Genomic DNA, 21,801 nt, shown 5'->3' on the forward strand with positions numbered 1-21,801 from the left:
AGAGGTGGTATAGGATATTAAGGATCGATCCCACAAGAAAGAATAGACAATTACCGGCACTACTAAAGTTTCTCTATTGTTTAGACATTCAACAAATTAAAACAAATAAACTAAGGTATAAATGAATAGATAAATTAAAATAGGTAATGGAATCCAAACCAATTCATCCTAATGCAACTCCCTAACGAAATGAGTACCAAAATCTCGATTAAGTCATGGCGTAATTTCCTAATATACATGATATTCGCTTTCGCCGGCGTACCAACTATACCTATAGTTAATTCATACCTGCTTTCGCGGTTATGAAATCAATTACAAGTTCATTAACTTCTATGAAATTACATGGAACAAAACCGCAAAATCCACAAAGGTGTACCTCTACTTTCGTGAGTATACTCCCCACTACAAGAAAATTGTTCATCAGTGACAACACAAAGTCATCACAGAACATACAAATATTGTCACAAATACCTTTTATTGACGACTTTTTGATCGTCACAAAGTCGTCACTAAATCCCCGTCGGTAAAAGTAAACAGTGACGACCTAAAATGTCGTCACTAAATATTTCTTGCAGTGTAGTTTGTGACGAAAATAACGGGTCGTCACTAAACATTTAGTTGCTTTGATGCAATTGTGACAACTTTAGGTGTCGCAACTAAAGAAGCTCCTTTTGTGACAACTTATTGTCATCACTACAAAATGTTGTCACTAATAACTTTTTTTTTTAGTGATCAGTGACGACAACAAAAACTCGTCCGTAAATAGGCCAAGCAATAGTGATGATGTTCTTAATGTCGTCACTATTGTGTGTTCTAAACACTCCTGCGCTCTTGCTAAATCTTGGCGGGAATTTACTAAGTCGTCACAAATGAATTGGCTCCCATTAGAGGTTTGTGACGAGTTAGAAAGTCGTCAATAAAGGATCTACTTTTGTGACAACTTTTTTTCGTCACAGAGAAAAGTTGTCACTGATGACCAATTTTCTTGTAGTGCCCTAAGTTTAACACTTCATAAACTAGTGTCAAATTTCAATTCTCATTGCAAATCTAACACCTTTAAATGATAATAATCAATGGCCAATTAATCATGATTATAAGAGTAAAAGTTCCGAATAACTCAATCAAGATAATAGCATCAATTAGTCAAGAAAGCAACACCAAACAATTATAGAAAGTTCAACCAAGATCCAACGCATAAACTTTAGAAACACATATTTAAACTCAAATCCAAACTTGTATAATAACTAACTATGAAATCAATACAAGAGAGAAAGTAGTAGAAGATATCACCCTTATTACATGAGGTCAAACTCTCCATCTTATTCCTTAATTTTCATCCAAGTTTAGTTATAAGTACAAGAACGATAAACTACATTAACTATACTAATCTACCCTAAATAATGAACTAAGGAAATTTTAGTGAAGACTATATTTTTGTGGAGTTTCTCTAGCCTTTCAAAATTGTGAAATATTCCCTAAAGGCCTCTATTTATAGACAATTCAAGAGCCAAATGAATTGTTTTTAGTTGTCATTTTTTACTCTTGAAACTTTCAAAGGTTGCTTCTCAAAGTTTTCATGCTCATCTGATCATTCCCGGCCAGAATCTTTGCAAAAAAAGTGGTCAAAAAGGTTGTGTGAAAAGAACACAAGTTGCAGAGCAAGTTTCAGCCAAAATTAGAGAATTCGCGGGTAGAAAATGCGACCTATGCTCGCGTTTTGACCCCCCGTTTTGCTCTTTTTGCAGGTTTGCTCATTCTAGGCAGATTTCATCCTTGCTCTATATTTGGTCCAATTTCAATTGATATTTTCTCAATGATAGAGGTTGAACCAACTCTTGTATAAAACATGAAAGTTGTATCCTTTGAGTTAGCTTTCCAATGCATCAAGAATCATCCAATTTGGAACTCTATGGATCGAGAAATGACCAAAATACCCTCAATTGGTCAGAACTCTATTTTAGCTTTCGACAATGAAAATGAACTTCTGTATTTTGACCTTTTGATAATGAAAATAACTAAACTGGATTTAATTCTTCATATCAAATCTAGATCTATCTCTTGGCTTGAAAATAGTACAAGAATCACCTTAATCTGATACTTGTAACTCAAGATATAGCGGAAATACTAAAATGTGTGAAAACTGTAAAACTTGCATTTCATCCTTTGAGTATTTTGCACTTCATGTCTTCTTTAAATCACTTAAAATCATCATCAATCAGCCAATTATCTTCTCAATATATGCCATTTGATGATTGAATCCTTAAACCTATACAAACATGAAATACTCACTATTAAAATCCATAGAAATGCAACTTTTGATACTTTAAACCACAAAATGTATATTTTCAGTAGAATCCTAGATAATTAGCTATAAAACTAAATAAAACACACCCAAACTAACTAATAAAATACACTAAAAATACACAGAATATGCACTTATCAATGCCAAAAACATCCATCTAGGTATAACACTACTTTCGTGTGTCTACTCTTTAGGTTCCACCTATTTCATTTCTATTATTGTCAACTATGCTTATAGATTAACAACTATCATGGCTTGTAAATGGTGATCAAGCATTCACAAGTGTGAAAGTAAGAATAGGTGAACTAGAGAGTACAAGATATAGCAATATCAACTTTATTCAAGCATAATCAAGGCACAAATAGCTTCATCTATCCCTAAAACAAAAAGATTTAGTTAGACAGTAGATTTAACAATAAAACTCATATTTTCAATGTAACCAAGAATTAATGAAATAGCAAAAAGAGTAAAGAGGAAGAAATGCTCATTCAAGTGAAGAAATAAGATCTCCAAATTTTAGTATCTTCATTGCCATCAAAAATACATTGTTACATCAAGAGTCCTTCAAGTTCTTCAAGGAAAATAAAAACTAGATCTAAAACTACACTTTGCTAAGTTAGAGAGGAAAGAGAAGGTAAAGTTCTTCTTCTTGTCAAGAGCTAACCTCTCCCTCCAACGATGTGTTTCTTTCTTGCTAAGAGTCAAGAAAAGAAGCTTCTAGATCCCCCAAAATTTGGTACAAATTGTCCCTTTATATCTGGGCAAAGATGGAGAAAGAAACAAAAGTCATGAAAGTTGGCAACTTGCAGCCGTCACCAATCCTTCGAGCCCTTGAGGGATTCTTCCAGGGATTATGCAGAGCTTGTAATTCTCTGTGAAATGAACATTCTGCCTATAATCCTTGGTAAAGTCCACTGAGTAACCCTCGAGGGTTTCTCTCTCCATTTTTTTTTTTTTGAAGTTTCATCCTTGAATTCCACCACCTCTTTTAGACAATGTTGTGACTTTTCAAACTTCTAGTCCTTACTTTGTCAGATCACCATTTCGCTTCCAATTGAACTCAATCATTTTACATACAAAAACAAAGAGATTTTCCAAGTAAAATGACAGAATCACAACTAATTTATCTATCACTTACGGTGCAAACTAAAGACAAAAAATGAACAACTTATACCGATTAATCTTGCAAATTGACTCAAAGATAATATGAAATACATTCAAAAAGATCACAAATTTAGTCATTATCACAATGTAAGAAGTTGCTTATGAAGGGGGAGATTGCTAGGTTCATAAGTAAAGAATTGTCTCTTACATTGGTTTGAGAGATGGAGAAAGAGCGGTTAATATGTAAATCAAGGGGCCTGAGATCTAACAATTTAAACTTCTAGGTTAATATTGAGTTCTTTACTTACATATTGGGTCACTTTGGTGAACTCTCTCAAATTTTTCTCCCTAACAGAAAGGAGGAGGAGAAGAGCTGCAGTTGTTTGAGGCTACACCTTCCCATTTCCTTCCTATGCCTGATGATAATGGTGCAATTAGATGGAATATAGATCCCAAGGGTATATATTCAGCTTAGTCTGCTATGCAACATTTGAATGCAGCTGGTGCTAAAGTCCTTGGTACTATCTTGTTTGGAACAAAAAACACTATATCCGCCTCTCTTTTATCTTATGGCTTGCCTGTAGACGAAAACTCAGCACTAAAGATAGATTTTGCTCATAGGGTGTGAATATAGCTCCATTATGTGGTTTTTGTTTTGCAGCTCCTGAATCTCAAGTCATTTATTTTTCATTTGTCCTTGCTTTGCTTATAGATGAGAGGTAGCACAAAGCAGATGTTTAGTTTTCAGGAAAGCTATTGATTGGGAACATAAGGTGCAATAGATGGTTCAACATTGCTCCAAGAACTCTTTTGCTTGCTGTGCTCATAGTGGCTTTTGCTGCTACAGTACACCATGTTTGATGTAGCAGAAATAAGCAGGGTTTTCATGTCTCATTGTTTATTTGACTGATCCCACTTTATGAATCAGTTTTATTGTACTGATTGTAACGTACATTTTACTGTTTGGGAATAAATTTTAACTCATCCAAAAAAAAGGCTTTTCAGCATTTACTTTATCTTTCGAACCATCCTGATGGAGGGTATTATTGTTTCAGGTTGGAGAGAAGTGGAGAAAAGTTCAGTGAGTATCAGTCTATGCTATGAATTGGGAGTAACTTTGTTTTGAGATTCTAGAGATTGCTACCGTAACTTTTATAAACAAGTATTGTTGTTAGGTAGGTTTATTTGGAAAAAAATCCACTTTTCGTCTCTCAACTTTGAAACAAGAACATGTTTCGTTCCCAAACTTTTAGGTGCGATACATTTAATACATAAATTAATAATTTCTGGCTATATTTAGTCCAAAAACAGTAAATTGTTCAATTTGGACAGAGAAGACTTACATATCTAATACGTGGCCATTAAGTAAAACTAATTTCTCAGTTAAATCAACGGTCACATGCTAGACATGTGAGTCTTTTTCATCCAAATTGAACAATTTAAAGTTTTTGGACTAAGTGTGATCAGAAATTTTTAATTCATGTACTAAATGTGTTGGGTCTAAAAATTTGGAAACGAAATGATCTCTAACTCATAGTTCAAGTACGAAAAGTGAATTTTTCCCGTTTATTTGTACAGTTGTATAGTTATAGGTTCCTTTTTCATACATTTTGCTGTACTTGTTTAAGGGTTCTTCCCCTAACCTTGTGTACTCCATTTTACTTATCAATGAGTAAACAAAACGAAAGAAAAGATTCTGCAGATAAATAATCAGGACCCCAAACTTTTTTCGTTTAAGCCAAGAATAACGTACAGAGATGCTTGTCACACAATTGGGCTAACCATGGCCATGATAAGAGAAAAATCATCATGAAAATGTTGATCAATGAAAAAATTATTAGATAGTCCAAAAACTAAGAGAAGCTATTCGAGATCAATTTCTACTTGTTCTTTTAACTTAAAGACACAATTGCATTAGGATCTTCAAATTGGAATCTTATCATAACCTATTATCCGGAAAACTTTTGTCAGGCACGTCATCCTTATCCCTTGCTTAAACCTTTTCAACAAGCTGTTGCGCATCTTCGCACTAGTACAGCATATGATTAGATGATTTTAGACTAAGTATAAAATAAATTTAGAATACAAGAATTTGAATGAAAATAATGGAAATTAATCACTAGCTATTGCATTATTAAGCATGTCAATGGGTAAAGTTTGTGTTGAATCCTTTTAATTCAAATCCAAACTCATTATATTTAATTGAGAAAAATGCAATTTGGGTATCCAAACTTTGATACATGAGCGATTTTAGTCCTCAAACTTTGGACAAAAGCAAATCTGACACCCAATGTTTCAACTTCTGAGCACATTTAGTATCTTTGACAGATTTTTTCCAAATTGCAACTTGAAAGAGTCATGTGACAGTCACATATTCGCCAACTATTGTATAAAAAATATCAAAAAAATGTTAAATTTAGTCATTAGACTTAGTATCAGAAGAATATTTTATATTTTTTTGACATTTTTTGCAATAGTTGTCAGACATATAACTATTACATGACTTTTTTCCGTTGCAATTTGGGATTAAATTGTCAAAGATATTAAATGTTCTCAAAAGTTGAAAAATTGGGTACCAGATTTGCTTTTGTCCAAAATTTTGGAACTAAAACCTTTCATGTGTCAAAATTTGGGTGCCAAAACTGCATTTCTCTCTATTTAATTAGACCCAAACTCATACCCAAACCCTTATGAGTTTGCAAAAGTAAGTCCAAATCTTGACCTTTCTGACTGTGAATATCTAATAAGTATCTGTTGTATTTTATTGAACATAATAAAGAAAAAATTAATTAAAAATGTATAGAGTTCCAAAATAATTATAAATACCAATCAATTTTTATTTTCAAATAATAAAATTAATATTCAAGAAAAATTGAATGTAATATTATGAACTCAAAAAAAGAACTATTATTAACTATTTTTATTTATTTTCAAAACTTCATCTGTATCCACGTCTAATCTTTCATTTATTTACCTTTACTTCTTCTCCTTTTCCTCAAAAAGTTTATGTCAATTACAATGACCACTAGGATTAATTTGAAAATGGAAACTAATCACGAAATCTTTCTATATTTGATCCAATGGCCAGAGAATATTAAATTATTTTATAAATTTACTAATATATATACACACAAACACATATGAGATTGGGTAGGGTATGAATTTGAAGAGTTAAATTCAAACTCCACCCAAATATATTGGATTTGGATTGAATCTAGGTAAAAGCCAACCCGTTAACATTGCATTATGTACTCGAAGTTGTAACGATGACAAAAGTTCGAAAGATTAGTATCTCATTCCGTGAAATTCATAATCTTTAATCGTACTACGTCACCATTTTCATACCAGGTAATGTTGCTCCGGAAAAAAATATTTATTATGGAATATTCAATAAATCAGCCTACCATACAATTTGAGAATCAGCAAATATGCATGCTAATTTTGAGAATCAGCTCACTTGACTTCTACAGGAAGGTTCTATGACCGAAGGGATAATGATGGATTTGGTTGACTCGATTGGACGTATTCAATCCGTATATCCAATTTAATATAAAAGTTCATGTACATCAATATGCTATTTTTACACAACATATAAATTCAATATTCTATATTTCACAAACTTTGTTTAATCAAACACTAATATTATAATGAGAAAATTCCAGCAATTACTTAATTCATAGGACACATTTTCTTCAAGAGAAAACAAGTGGATTAATAACAAATCATAATAAATATATACTATTTATTCATTAATTAATTTCTATACAATATATAATATCTGGGTAATGGCAGTTAGTGCAAATATTTTGTCATCTTTTGAATTTCTAATTTTACTGCTATAAAAATTAATTTTTATCCTAATCACTTGATTACATTTGATAATATAATTATTCATAAACGGGTCGGAACATATAAGTCCATATCCGATCCGTTATTTGGAAATATAATTTTTCATAAATGGGTCGGAACATGTAAGCCCATATCCGATCCGTTTAGGAAGCAAATAAACAAATAATGAGGGGAATCGACATATGTGGATCCATACTCAAACCCGATCCATTAATATCTGATCCGTTTCGGATGCATATAAACAGATAAGAGGGTGATCAACATCTGTGGATCCAAACTCAAACCGGATCCGTTAATAACCCTAATTGATACTCACGTACTTCTTTCCATAATAGCCTGCCTCTCCTCCTACCCTCTATCACGTGATGCACATTGAAGACAATGTTTTTATCCAGAAACCCTACCTCCCCTCATATTAACTTCATCAATATTTTGCACCATGCACCTTTCGGCTTTATCTTGCCGTGAGTACGTTTTCTGTTCATCCTTTTCCCTTCTATTCTTTTCTAGTAGATTACTTCTGTTCATCTTCAACATGATCAGTAGTTGTTTTGGTTGCAAAACATATCGTGTTATTTCAATAACTATGGCATCCGTACAGATCCAACATCTCTTCTCATATTCTGAACTTTAATTTGCAGATTCTTGAATAATCAAAGCGTGCTGTATCTATATTTTTTAATTTTGGTTTAATTATTGGGAGCCAATGACACTAAATTAGTCTGTGAATTCTTTTTTATACCTCTTGCAGTACGATATATAAGCAAGACATTGTTACTCAAGAAAAACTGAAGAGAGCGTTACTATTCCAGATTTACTTTGTTTTATAATGTTTTTTGAGAAATCTGAAACATCATGACATATTAGATGTTTTTGGTTTCTAATTTTTTGTAAACCTTCTCCATCTGTGAACTTTAAACAGATATTGAAGTTGCAGATATTTGAAACAATCATAACGGAGGTAACGTTCTGCTTTATTTTTTTTAATCTAAATCTCAATATGATATTTGCATTTTTTTTTCCTTTTATCTGTGATTTTCTTCCCTACATCTCGTCTTTGTCTTTTCTTTTTTCTTTTTTGTTGTTTTATGGAGATCCAGATTAAGTTGTTAATTTTGATAATACGTCTAATAGAGGAGTTGTAGTTAGTAATTGAATTGATGCAAAAGTATTAGTAAACAGCGATCCTATTAGCCAAAAGCAGGAACATTGAATGGTACTGTGTATAAAATGTATCAAAAATAAACTTTTTTCCCTTCTTTGTGTATTGGACTACTTACAGTATATTACTGATAAAATTTGAGACCTCAATTACTCTAAAAATTTCGGTGATCAATTCTTGATAAATGTCTAATTATATAGGGATGGGAGTTGGGTGACCGTTCTGAGAGGCCCAAAACACAGGGACAGTTATATATTGTTTTCGTAGACCTTTTTTCCAGGGTTTGTTAGGCATTTGCAGCTGGTTGCTACATCCTTTCTTTTCCAATCTAAGGCATACAAATAAACTAATTCAAGAAATTGAATCTCATTTCTTCGCCTTCCATCTCACATAAGCCATGGCTAGTATTCAAGGAAATATATACAGCTCAAGTATTCGTCAAAATTATGTTCGGTAACAATTAATATGATTGAAATAATGACTCAATTTAGTAATGGACTCGTTTGAGAAAAGAAATGTGAATGTCATATTACAGTTGGTTTTGATATCTGCACTTGAAAAATCTGCATCCTATCTGTAGAGATGCATGCTACGCTCAAAGGAATACAATTAGACACTCTGTTGCTTACCTTTTGCTTTCATAATTAATCTCACTTCACCATTATTTTCACAAGAAAAAAAGTTATAGACATATATGAAGGAAATTAAACCAAGTTATTTTAGTATTTAGTTTTCTAATTCTATTTGGTATCTTAGTTGTTTAGTTTCCATATTAGATTAGGAAATCTCAAGTCAGTTTCCAAATAAGTTTTGGTTTACAATTATATTTGTTTTAGGAAGTTTTAGAGTCTATAAATACTACTAATCTAGTAAGTTATTAGGGAAAGAGAAGTGAAGTGGAGAGTTGAGTTGAGTCTAGAGATTAGACTTGAGAGAAAATCTCATAGTTGAGATTTGCGAGTTGTCGTCAAGCGAAAGGGTACGACTTAATATTTGTTTTGAGTTAAATAAATTATTGAGTATTTGTTCTCCTCCACTTCCCACATATTTTTTATATGTGTTAGAATTGCTTCCGCTACGTGGACAGGGATTCTTCGTGCCAACAATATATCCTTTGGCCTCCATCTTAGCCAAATTCTAAGGTTCTTTTATTCTTGATGCTAGAAGAGCCAAGGGTCTCCCCAGTTGGGAAATTTGAACTTTACTATGTTGTTGGCAAAATTTTTACATAAACCATTAAATTGCTTTTGTTTTAATGCATAAGTCATGATACTGTCTAGATTTCTGTCTCTTGATATTTAATAATCGTGTGTTAGTTTTCACAAAAATTATTTATGCTTTGTAGAAATGACTCTCAAGTGACTATGTCTTATATTGGATCAGATAAAGAGATCTTAATTTAGTTTCTCTTCATCAAATCTTGGCAATGGATAAGCGTGCTCCTGATCCGGTAAATTATATTTGCTTCTCCCTAATTTCTCTGAATTTTATTATCTTGAGCTTCTACGTATATTAGAAGTAACTTCGCCAAATCGAATTAATTCAGATTATTATTCTAAAAGTCGACACCAACTGCTGTGATGATTGCTCGGGAAAACTGGAGAAAGCATTGTTGGAGATTAATGGTAAGTCAACAAATTCTAAGCTCAACTGATTATTTAGTTTAATTTATCTCAATTAAAGCCGTAATTTGTCAATAACTAGCTAAATTTTCTTTATCTTATGTGTATATTATGTGTATACTAAGTTCTGCCATCTATATTAGGTGTTAATCAAGCTATTGTTGATCCACAAAAGAAATCGGTATCAATTAGAGGCAATGCAAACTCTTGCATGCTGATTGAGGAAATTGCCAGGATGGGAAAGAGAGCAGAACTCATGTTCTATGACAAGGAGCCTAAAGTTGAAGGACACCACCAAAAGAATGTGAGATTCGCTCAAGAAAAGCATCCGTCCACAGATGATCATCATAAGCAAAATGTTAGACAAGATGATGGACACAAACATTTTTGTTGTGATGATCATGATGATGGTGGGGAGGAAAACATGCCTTCATGGGGTAGTAAAAACATTTTTGGGAGCCACAGTGATTATCCTAGGCAGACACATTTTTGTCCAGAAAGTTCAAGGCATGATACTAGGAATCCAAATTACTCGAGATGGTTTAGGGAGGAGCCACCTCCGTATGACCATCCGCGATGGAGAATGTCGCCGCCGCCACCTTCATCTTATTTCTATGGTCCGTTCAGGGGGAGGAGGCCCATGTCTCAATTTGATCACTTTCCCCACTAGTAGTTGTATCATGGTTTTAGGTATTGAAGCACTACTTTAGGTTCTAGTCAATATCATTTCTTACTTCTTTGACGTTGATTAATTGCTTATCTGTAGTTTTTACACTAAAATTTCAATTCTTCAGTATACAATTAGTAACTTGTTCGTATATGTTCTTAAGTGAATTGGATTGGTCTTTTTTAAGTTTCATGACACTAGAAAGAGCTCTTTTTTTTTTTTTTTTTTTTTTTTGCAGATTCTCTAAATTCTCCTATCAACATTTCCACTAATATTGCCATGAAAATTGGTCCCATCTCTTCCTCTATCTGTAATTTGATTGGAGTTACTTGTGACTCTAGTTACTTACAAGTTTTGAAAAGAGTGATCGCCTTAAATATTTCCAGCATGGGTTATCCAGAGATGATTCATCGATCCATAGATAGAAAACCACTCATTTCTTGTTCATTCAACCATGTTCATTCTCATTTGCCAAAAGTGTTGTCTCACTTTCATCCAATAAGTTTCATGGCTACAACAATTTCATTGTCATTTGCCAAATGGATTGTCTCACTTTCATCCAATAAGTTTCGCTGCTACAAGTATTTCATGGGAGAAATGCGATCATGGTTGATCGCTCTAAACAATTCTCTTACCGGTGTTCTCCTTCTTCCTCTCTTTGGTTTATCAAAGCTGGATTTAACTCACAATTTTGAATTTAATGCAAAATTTCATTGGTGGGAAGATTCCTCAAGGATTTTGCAGTCTTTCTAATTTGAAGAGTTGGATATAACATTTAGGGAGAATTGGAGTTTTGGTCCCCAATTTATTACCAACGCGCGAAACTAGTCCCCAATCAATTGCACATAACAAATGCGGTCCCCAATCTATTCAATTTTGCTCAAAAGTGGACAATTGATGGGTTGTCATCATTTTTAGACGGAAATAAGTCACGTGAAAGCATGTGCCTGTACTTAAAATCCTTTTTTCATTTTTTTAAGCGGAAAAACTCATAAAAAACTATTTCCTGCTTTCTGGTGCCCCCATTCCTAATTAGCAAAGACAAAACACACTAATTGTCCCCCCTTCTTCTCTTCAGGCTACAGAAACCAGAACAAAAAACCAGATGAGGCCATGCCCCCACGAGGTTGTGAAGTGTTTCTCTCAGAAACTTAAACCCAAAATGTGACAAAAACGGACGGGAAAAACTCGAAACTTGCAGGTTGCAGCAAAACCCGTTGCCCGCCTCTCTTATGATCTTTTCCCTGCAGAAATGCTCCCTACTATATGCACCAGTACCACACGGAGAGAGCATTGAAAACCCCACAAATCTCAACAGCTTTTCTTTCACACTAGTCTCTCTCTCTCTCTGCATCTTCGCTCTTCTTTGTTTTCCCTTTCACATTCTCTTCTTCTTTTATTGCCTTATTTATTATTATTACTATTAGCTCTGATTTATTATTATTATTATTATTATTTCTTTTCTCTTTTAAAGTAGTCAACACCGTGGCAGTAGAAGTAAAGAATCACATCAAACAATTCTTTATGTATACAATTCTTTAGTTATTATGAACTCCTCCCAGTAGTATTTGATTCGCTTTTAGATTTTTAATGAAAGATGATATCCAACAAGGCAGTGTGATGGAGGGCGAGTAGACAGACAAAAAATAGAGAGAATAATAAATGGAAGGAATCCTGCTGCAAATGAAGCTAACGCTTACCTCTCTCTCTCTCTCTCCAACCTTCTCCTTCTCCAACTTCTACTGCAATTTTCTGAACCGACCCTTCATGCTTCATAACATAAGTTGAGTCATCTTCCTCGTTTTTTCTTCGCACTTGATCATGCCCTGATCAAATTCCCGAGTACATGTACTCCTCCATTGGTTTGCTGACCCACTTTTTCCCTGGTACCCCGGGGGCGAAAGCTAAACTTTGATTTACTAGCGAAGATCCCACACCCAAAAGGCAAAACTATTCTACATTCTCAATTCCTCGGCGCGCAGCTCTAGTCCAGTCAAGCAGCAAATAATGTTGACTTGTATAGCTTGCTCTAAGCAACACCTCAATGCCGCATCTCTTCCCCAACCCCAGCATGATGATGACGACGACGCCGCCGCCGCCGCTATTTCCACTCCCTCCACTAGATAAGCCATCAAAGCCCTCACTTCTCAAGTACTGTAGTCTGATGTCCATCCATTACTCTGCCTTTTTCATTCTGCTACATAATTCTCTACGGAGTAATATTTTCATTCCAGTTTTACATTTGTTGATCATTAGGCATTATTATTGTGTTTTAGATCAAGGACATTGGAATAAAGGCTTCGGGTACGTACAAGAATTGCAAGCCCTGTTCTGGCTCTTCCAACCACCACAATAACCGCGGGGATGACTACGCCAATTCCGAACCCGGCTCTGTCTCCGGCCGCTATCACTTCTCCTACGCTAGAGCTACTGCTGCTGCTGCTGGTAGCTCCAATTCTACGCCAAGGCGGCCCTGGGGGAGGGAAATGGAATCCAGATTGAAAGTGCTTTCCAGTGGCGAAACCACGCCCGCCTCCGTCAGCGGCCGGACAGAGTTCGTTGTGTTTATGGAAGAAGACGAGCCCAAGGAATGGGTCGCTCAGGTCGAGCCTGGCGTCCTTATCACTAATTAATATAATTAACTCCATTTGCTAATTGAGTTTTGTCTTTGCTAATTAGGAATAAGGGCACCAGAAAGCAGGAAATAGTTTTTTATGAATTTTCCCGCTAAAAAAATGGAAAAAGGATTTTAAGTACGGGCACATGCTCTCACGTGACTTATTTCCGTCAAAAAATGATGAAAACCCATCAATTATCCACTTTTGAGCAAAATTGAATAGATTAGGGACCACATTTGTTATATGCAATCGATTGGGGACTAATTTCGCGCGTTGGTAATAAATTGGGGACCAAAACTCTAATTCTCCCTAACATTTAACCAGATCACTGGTTCTATACCATTCACAGTCTTTAGAATCTCTACCTTAGAGTTTATTGATTTTGGGACTTGAAATTGCTGACTTCAGATGCTATATCTTGGCAGTAATAATTTGAAAGGTTACTTTATTTATTCTTTATTCATTGATATTTAGATTTGTCATTTTGAGATTATAATTTTGTGCTATTACTTCTTGATTTTTGGACATTTTGATATTTAGTTCTAATTCTAGAAACTGAAGGTGATCCCTGAAATTAAAATTCTGAATCTCCGCAATATAAGGCTCTTGTCCATAGAAAGAAAGCAATATTGTGGGAAGCATACTGGAAAACTTGTGCAAATGCTCATCACTCTGAAGTGCTATGCAATTTGATAATGGAAGCAGTGGCTGAACAGCCAAACCCCCCCCCCCCCCCCCTCCTTCCCAAACAAAAAAGGAAAAAATTGGATTTTTCCTGGTTAAAGTTGGATAGGTTTTTTGCCCAAGTTTTGTTGAGAGATTGTGTTTTAGAAAGAAAAAGGTAGAATAAGCTTTTCAATTTAAAACGATCTCACCAAACATGAAAGAAAAATAAATAAGCTTAAATGCCTTTTTTTTCTAGATAAATATAAATTGAGAATGCTACAGCAGGAAATAGATGCTTTTTCAATACGCTTTTAACTTTTTTTTTTTTTTTTTTTGGAATGACACCAAGATTTAGCAGCTTTTTCAAAAGCCATTGTAAATTGCACCATATAATATACGCAATAATGAACAGATTTGAACACCAAAACAACAAAGTGAATACTTATATTGCAACGTGCAACACAACAAATTTTGTTAGTGAAAATTGTGTCTCACAATCAATTGCGTATTTCCAAATTCAAATTACACGAGTCCTCACAACAGACTATTGCAGCACAAATTTGATTCAGAAGACAAGAACTAGTAGACCTCTCTATATAGCTCCAGCATGAATGGTCCAGCGGTAGCACCTCCCACAGGTGACCAATAGGTCCTGAGTTCGAGTCTCTGCTCCGCTGAGTTCTTCCGCACACTTAACGTGCTTAGGTCGGGTTGGGGCGCCGAGCTCAGACCGCAAGGATTGGCCCGGACACCCCTACCTCTCTATATATGCAATAAAGGTAAAATGAAAAGAAAGAAATGTTCAGACAGCGGATAATAGCAGAGACAAGTTGTCTTCGTTTACTTTTTTGATGCCGAAGGCTGAGCTTGATTTTATTGAATAGTAGACTTCGGCCGAATGCCAGACAAGACTCTTCGACCATTAAGCAGCCCACGAGCTCTTTTGCTAGAACGAGAAAATCAAAATCTTTGACAACTGATTTGATTTTCTCTCTGTCGATGTCATTGAAAAACTACTACTTCACGAGTTATTGTAATTTCATCACATGGTTATACCTTATTTATAAGTTATCAAGTCCTTGATTATTAATTCAATGCCAAATTGCCAATGATAATTAATATGGTAAGATTTTTTTTTCTTTGAATCTCAAATGCTAATATGAAGTTATAATTTGTTGTACCGTACATCAGATTCTCTCAAAGAAATAAAGAGAAAAGGCAAAACAATGGAATATTGCTGGAAATTTCTAATAACAATGTTTTAATATTTCCTCTTTTTTGATAAAAATTATAATGAATCTGTACTAATAACAGAAATTACATCATCAAACATACACAGATATCAAAGATATGAAAAACAAAAAAAATTACATTATAAAACTCCAAATTTAAAAAATGAGATAAAATAATTGTAACTCCATGGACATCAGTGCATGCTTCCAATCACCACATTTTCTAATTAACTGCATCAAGTCAAGATATTATAGTAAGATTTACCTAATAGATTCAAGAAATTCCAAATTTGATAATTAAAATCTGAAAAAACTCAGATCTAATAAAAGAAAAGAGAAAAAATTATCAAAAACTTTCACTAAGAAGCCCTATGAGAGAAAAAAAACTCTCACTAAAAAATTTAGGAGAGAAGAAATCTCTCACTAAATAACCCCAAAAAGAGAAGACACTCTTACTATAAGAAAAATTTTATTCACACAAATGAAAAAAACTATAGAGAAGGTTCTTCTCACGAGAAAAGATCAAAAAAATCTAATCTCTTTCTCATGGGAGAGTTGAAAAGAGTTTTAGTTAGAAAGTTTTTTCTAGAGAGAAGGAGGATTTTGATAGAATATTAGATATAGATTTATATTTTAAGATTTCAAACAAATGAGCTAAACTTATTACTTTTATTGGATTGCATTATTTCGTCAATGGCAAAGTTTGGATGAGGATTCCACGTTCCAATTAAAAATTAAATCATGAACACTCAAATCATCTCACGTTTTGGTGTCCAAGCCCTATAAATACTCCCAGGCTTGGTTACCAAATTCAGCAAAACTTTCTGATCAAAAGCCTTCAAAAGAAAACCAAAAAACAAAAAAGAATGCCATTAAGTTCTTCTATGAGGTCCATTGTGGCAACATTTCTTCTGTTTTTCATTGTTCTCTCTCCCATGGTGATGTTACCATCTGAGGCAGCAAGACCATCTCGAGGTAATTAAAGCTTGTTAATTAAGAGTATACACTAACGGTGTGTATATTATCATAATTAAATGTATAATACATATACAAAATTTGAGTTTCGATCTCAAATTTAGATTCGTTATCATATATCATATGGTAACAGTGTATGTGCTATTAGTGTACAACAGATTAATCCATTAATATATATCTTATCAAATTAACTTTATTTGTCATGTTAGTTGATCTTTTCTTTGTCCTGTTTATGCATCCAGGACTTCGTCAAAATTGTCCTGCTTGTGTTTGTTGTGCACCACCTCCACAACCAGGCTTTTGTTGCCGCTGTTTCTGTGGTGCACCTAGTGGTCCTATCCAAGGAGAAATTCAAAGCAATATGCCATGAGGGCACCATGCAGCTTGCTTGCCATGATCTGTTGGCATTGAGTTATATTTGTGAGGAAAGATGTATGAAATTAATTAAGATATCATGCAGAATCAGTAGAGTTTGTTATAACAATAAAGGAGTAATTCTAGTACTCCCACATTTAATTTGAAGATCTTTACTTTGATCGAATGTAATTTGGCTAACTTTTGATGGATGTTCTCGATATTCTTAATTTCATGACGCACTCTCGAAGATCCTACATCCAAAAGTGTGATCAATCGCTTAGTTTTGCTAAATAAACTAATTTTACATCAATTTTCCAGGACCTTCTTAATTAATTAACAAACATTTTGAACCTCTCCACTCCTTATTAATTGGTTTTGAGATGAAAATCTAAGCTTATTAGGTCCAAAGTCATTTAGCAGTAGGGTTTTTTTTCTCCTTCCCCGGTCCCTGTGCTAAACTTTGGGGTCAAAGGTCACGTAAATGATTATGTAGCATGCATCCTCAGCAAGTGCAACACGGTTAAAAAAATTTAAAAAAAAAAAAAAAAGAATGAGAGAGAGAGAGAGAGATCCTTGTTTTGTTGATTCCTGTGTTACTGTTTTAGTTGTACCTTCAAACAGGTACTTCAATGCTAGTAATTAAGATCTTAAAGACACAATTAGACAGGAAGAAAATGAAAAGGAAAAGGAAGAGGAAAACACTAAAATTTTCTAAACTGCTAAGGGTACTTCTGCCCGTCAATGTAAGAGGGTTCACTGAAATTAATTGATTCTCAAAGATATATAGATTGAATGTCGGAATTAGAATTTATTTTCCCTTCTTCATAAACTATGTTTGCTACCCACATCGCTTTTAGTTTATAAAAGCAAGTTCAAGACTCTAGTATTCAAGTTTTGTTTCACTGGATAACTATGTATGACGCCTAAGCAAAAGCTTAAAAAGGAACAATACTTTCGTAAAGAGTTGTTTCATATTACTAGTGACACTGCTATAAATTTGGCCAATAATGTGGAATTTTGACGAGGACAGGTTTCCACTCTGACCCACAAAGCAAAAGCAGACGTAATGAAAATTGAGATAGGAATCTTATACTAATGTTCATTTTCCCTCTGGTAAAGGTAACTTGGTTATGTTCTGCTGAATATCCTTTATCTTCATACACTTGTCATAAACCGTTAGAAGAAAACACTGAAAGTTTTACAGAAGGGTGTGTTTGAAAAACAAAGAAACGAATTTTGTGTGTGTTAATGAAGAGACTTACACTCTAGTTTAACAGAATTGAAGTTTGGGGGCTTTTTACGATTCTTAGAAGAGAAGGCAAAGTTAATCTGCCACTGCAGTTGTAAGATATGCATCCCAGGCTGGTAATATAGGTATAGAGATGGGAAATCAAACTCTGGGCTAGCGTAAGTAAATCTTTTTTAGGCTTATTTTCTAATATGTTCTTTAACTCTGCTTTTCAAGCAATGGGTATGGGATCTCGTGATAAAGGAGCTGCAAAGAGATTGCTGTTTGGAGCTGGAAAAATGCAATAAAGTTGAATGTGGCCTTTACGTACTAAATAATTTGGTTTGCCATTCTTCTGAAGCATAAAACATTTTCAATTAGCACTTACTTTTTTTCCCCCCGTCTTTGAGATTAGATTTCCCACGTCTCTCTGCCTGATTGTAAAACCATTTGCTTCAAAACCTGCTTTCTTTTGACTGGATTATTTGCTCTTGTTTAAGAAGCTACAGGATCTTACTAGAAGGGAGAATGGGACAGTGGAATTGAAACTTTCTTCTAAAATCAGTTAAAAGGACACTCGCAGATTGGCAAATATTTGATTCACTGAGGAGGAGTGTGGATTTCTTCTTGCATGAGTAAAGTTGGAGACTTGGAATCATCCTTTATGTACAAGCAGAATATAGACATCTTGTAAAGTCATTCATTCCTTACCTGTAGACAACATGTAGGGTCTAGCACAACAGATGCAGATATTAATCTGGCTTTGCAACTGCAATTAAAGGATAAGAGCCTCTTCTACATTTCCGGTTCTTACTCTTCTTGAAAAACAAACCTTTCTTAGATTAGATGGCTGACGCTGTTATCCCTCTTGTTATTGAGAGACTTAGCAATCTTCTGATTGAAAAAATTGGTTTTCTGAAAGGTGTTCGACAAAAAGTTGAAAGACTAAAAAATGATCTGGTCCAGATGCAGTGTTTCCCGAAAGATGCGGATCAAAGGCAAGATGAAGATGATGGGATTCGCAACTGGGTTTCTGAAATCAGAGCTGCTGCCTAAGATGCGGAGGATGTCATTGAGATCTTTGCCAGCAAATTTGAGTTCATAGAATATAAGGGGATTCATCAACAAATTGGCACATTGACCCTTGAAAATGGTGAACCTCTACAAGATTGATAAAGAAATCAAATCTTTACAGATGAGGCATGGTTCAAAGTCGCAATCGCGGCCCGGACCGTTCCACATCAGTCTCAGCATATCGGCCATGGTCTCGACAAGACGTGAATTTTTAAAATATCTAATATTCTAAAAATTGTAAAAAATATGATAAAAAATAATTAGAAATAGTAAAAATAATAAAAATTCGAGTTGACTCGAAATGATTTGGAATGATTCGGTGTGACTCGGCTGTTTCGACCTTCACAGTGACGTTTCGTCGAATTAAGTATCCCAAAATCGTATCGTCCCAATGTCGTATCGAGAGGATCCGAAACAGTGACAACTCAACCGAGTCGTCTTGGACTCGGCCGAGTCTTTGAACCATGGGCTCAATGAAACTGATGATAGCCGCAAAAGGTATGGCATCAGAAATCTTGGAGAAGGGATGAATTCGCATGGAGAATAGCTCCAACGGCTTCGACGAACCTCTCTTTTCAACGAGGACAAGGATATAGTGGGTTTCGAGAAGATAACACAATCCCTGGTGGCAGAACTTTTGAAAGAGGACCAAAACCGCAGTGTGGTTTCAATTGTTGGCATGGGAGGTGCTGGTAAGACAACTCTAGCCAAAAAAGTTTATAACCACGCTGATGTCAGGACAAGATTCAACTGCCGTGCTTGGGTCTGCATCTCTTCCAGCTACAATCACAAAGAGACGCTGAGAGCAATCATAAAGCAATTGAATCCGATAACTAATCAGCCACTTGAAATGTTGGAAAGGATGCAAGAGCAAGACTTGGAACAAAAGCTCCATCAAGGTCTACATGATAAGCATTATCTTGTGGCACTTGATGATATATGGAAGGAAGAAGCGTAGGATTGTCTTGCCAGGGCCTTTCCTGACGTTAATACATCAAGTAGATTGCTACTTACAAGTCGTAGTAGGGATGTTGCCAAACACGCAGATGCTCTCAGCCACCCACATGAGTTGGAAACTTTGGGGCAGTTGTTTCTCAGAAAGGCCTTAGGCCATGGAGCTAATGTTGGGTGTCCTCTGGACTTCGAAGAAGTAGGCCAAAAGATTGCAAGGAGATGTGCCGGTCCGCCACTGGCAATAACAGTTATAGGTGCCCTGCTCCTGGGCAAGAAGAAGTTGGAGAGTGAATGGGAGAAAGTTCTCAACAACATTAATACATACCTATCAAGGAGCAAGAGTGGAGTATCAGCAATTCTGGAATTGAGTTATGCAGATCTTCCTCTCAATCTAAAATGTTGCTTTTTGTATTTGAGCTTATTTCCGGAAGACTGTGATTTCCGTCATCAAGTTGATCCATATATGCATTGCAGAGGGAGTAATGCAGAAAAGAGATGCAGAAAATTTAGAGGAAACTGCAGCATATTATGTGGAACAACTTTTTAGCAGAAATATGGTTCAGGTTGCAGAGACAGCTGTTGATGAGAGGATTAAAAGAAATATGGTTCGGGTTGCAGAGACAGCTGTTGATGAGAGGATTAAAAGCTGTAGAGTCCATGATTTATTGCGAGAACTTGCAATCAGCAAGGCAAAGGAAGAAAATTTTTTTCAGATCCATGAGATCAGGGATGGTGAAATATTAGCAGAATCCAGGTACCTTGCTATTCATATCCCCCCCATAGGATGAAAAATATTTCGGCTCTTCAACCCCTCGTCTCTGGTCTCTACTTTTTTTTAATGCTCACGCTTACTGGGGAAAGGTTAGTCTTAGCTTTGAAAGTTTCGGAAAGCTTAGTATACTAGACCTTGAGAATGTTAGGATTAATTCCGTGCCAGAAGAAATTGGTGAAGTCAGGTTTCTGAGGTACCTCTGTTTAAGAAGCACATCAATTGAAAATCTCCCTCATTCCTTACGTTGCCTACGAAACCTACAAACCCTTGACACACACGTGTATTGGTTTGAAAAATTGGAAGTTCCAAATTTCATTTGGAAGCTTGACAGTTTACGGCATCTATATGCGTATAAGATGACATGTAATGAGTCTCTTAAAATTGAAGGATTGAGGAATCTCCTAACTCTGTCAGGCATACACTTCGATCACATTATGCATAACAACATGACAACTTTGACAAGTCTTCGGAAATTGGGGATTGTAGTAGATTACAGGTCAGACAGAGATAAACTCTGCCTGCATTTATCTAAGGTTGGAAGCCTAAGGACCTTACATCTTCAGACTCAGTGGGGAGGGCCACAATCTCTAGCTGGACTTAATTTCTAAGCTCCATCATGTAACAGAGCTTAAGCTATCCAAAAGGATGATAATGCTCCCTCCCAATTTCCCTCCAAATCTCTCTCGCTTGTCTTAGAAAGAAACATCTCTTTTTGATGATCCAATGCCAATACTAGAGAAGTTGGGACGGTTGTCGTGCCTCAAAATGAAATCTGCATATCCGAGACAAACACTAACCATTTCTAGGCATGGCTTTCACCAATTGAAATTCCTTGTGCTCAGAGACCAAGAAGACTTGCGTGACATGCAGGTGGAGAAAGCTGCACTGCCACAGCTCCAGTGCCTGAGAATCAGGAACTGCCGCTCATTACGCGTGTTGCCGGAAGAGCTGAAGCACGTATCTACTCTTGATAAGCTTGAGCTTGTGGACATGTCAAAAGATTTTGTCAGTAGGCGTGATGCGGGGGTGGTATCCAATGTCCCTAAGCTCAAAATATTTTGACTCTTGATTGCATGCACCTAGTTTTCTATCTTCGATCCTGGTTTGGTTTTGGTTGCATTGGCTGTGAGGTGGCAAAATGGGCAGGATAGGTGGGATTTGCTTGAGTTCGAAATGGAACCGAATCATATGGGTTTGGGTCTAACCTTACTCATATGTG

At 35.4% G+C, this 21,801-nt stretch overlaps 1 protein-coding gene and 1 long non-coding RNA gene across 3 annotated transcripts; both read left to right on the plus strand.

The window, feature by feature from the left end:
- Positions 1-7,616: 7,616 nt before the first annotated feature.
- Positions 7,617-10,857, plus strand: LOC113739637 (uncharacterized). 2 transcript variants are annotated; one of them, XM_072045065.1, is made up of 5 exons: positions 7,617-7,723; positions 8,178-8,216; positions 9,801-9,867; positions 9,964-10,042; positions 10,183-10,857. In XM_072045065.1, the coding sequence occupies exons 3-5, from the start codon at positions 9,844-9,846 to the stop codon at positions 10,707-10,709; spliced, it is 630 nt and encodes a 209-aa protein (XP_071901166.1). In that variant the 5' UTR covers positions 7,617-7,723; positions 8,178-8,216; positions 9,801-9,843; the 3' UTR covers positions 10,710-10,857. The 2 variants fall into 2 exon arrangements, with proteins under 2 accessions (XP_071901166.1, XP_027122704.1); XM_027266903.2 differs by lacking the exon at positions 7,617-7,723 and having other exon boundaries at positions 8,023-8,216.
- Positions 10,858-16,106: 5,249 nt separating this feature from the next.
- On the plus strand, positions 16,107-16,626 carry LOC140004928 (uncharacterized). Its single transcript, XR_011812746.1, has 2 exons — positions 16,107-16,197; positions 16,440-16,626. It is a non-coding gene; the product is annotated as an uncharacterized lncRNA (long non-coding RNA).
- The last annotated feature ends 5,175 nt before the right edge of the window (positions 16,627-21,801 follow it).

Source organism: Coffea arabica, chromosome 4c (genome assembly GCF_036785885.1).
Source record: "Coffea arabica cultivar ET-39 chromosome 4c, Coffea Arabica ET-39 HiFi, whole genome shotgun sequence".
NCBI classification, from domain to species: Eukaryota; Viridiplantae; Streptophyta; class Magnoliopsida; order Gentianales; family Rubiaceae; genus Coffea; species Coffea arabica.

Coding starts and splice junctions, on each gene's coding strand:
- LOC113739637 (XM_072045065.1), top strand. CDS start 9,844: ATGGATAAGCGTGCTCCTGATCCG. Junction 9,868..9,963: donor ATAAGCGTGCTCCTGATCCG/GTAAATTATATT, acceptor GAATTAATTCAG/ATTATTATTCTAAAAGTCGA. Junction 10,043..10,182: donor AGCATTGTTGGAGATTAATG/GTAAGTCAACAA, acceptor CATCTATATTAG/GTGTTAATCAAGCTATTGTT.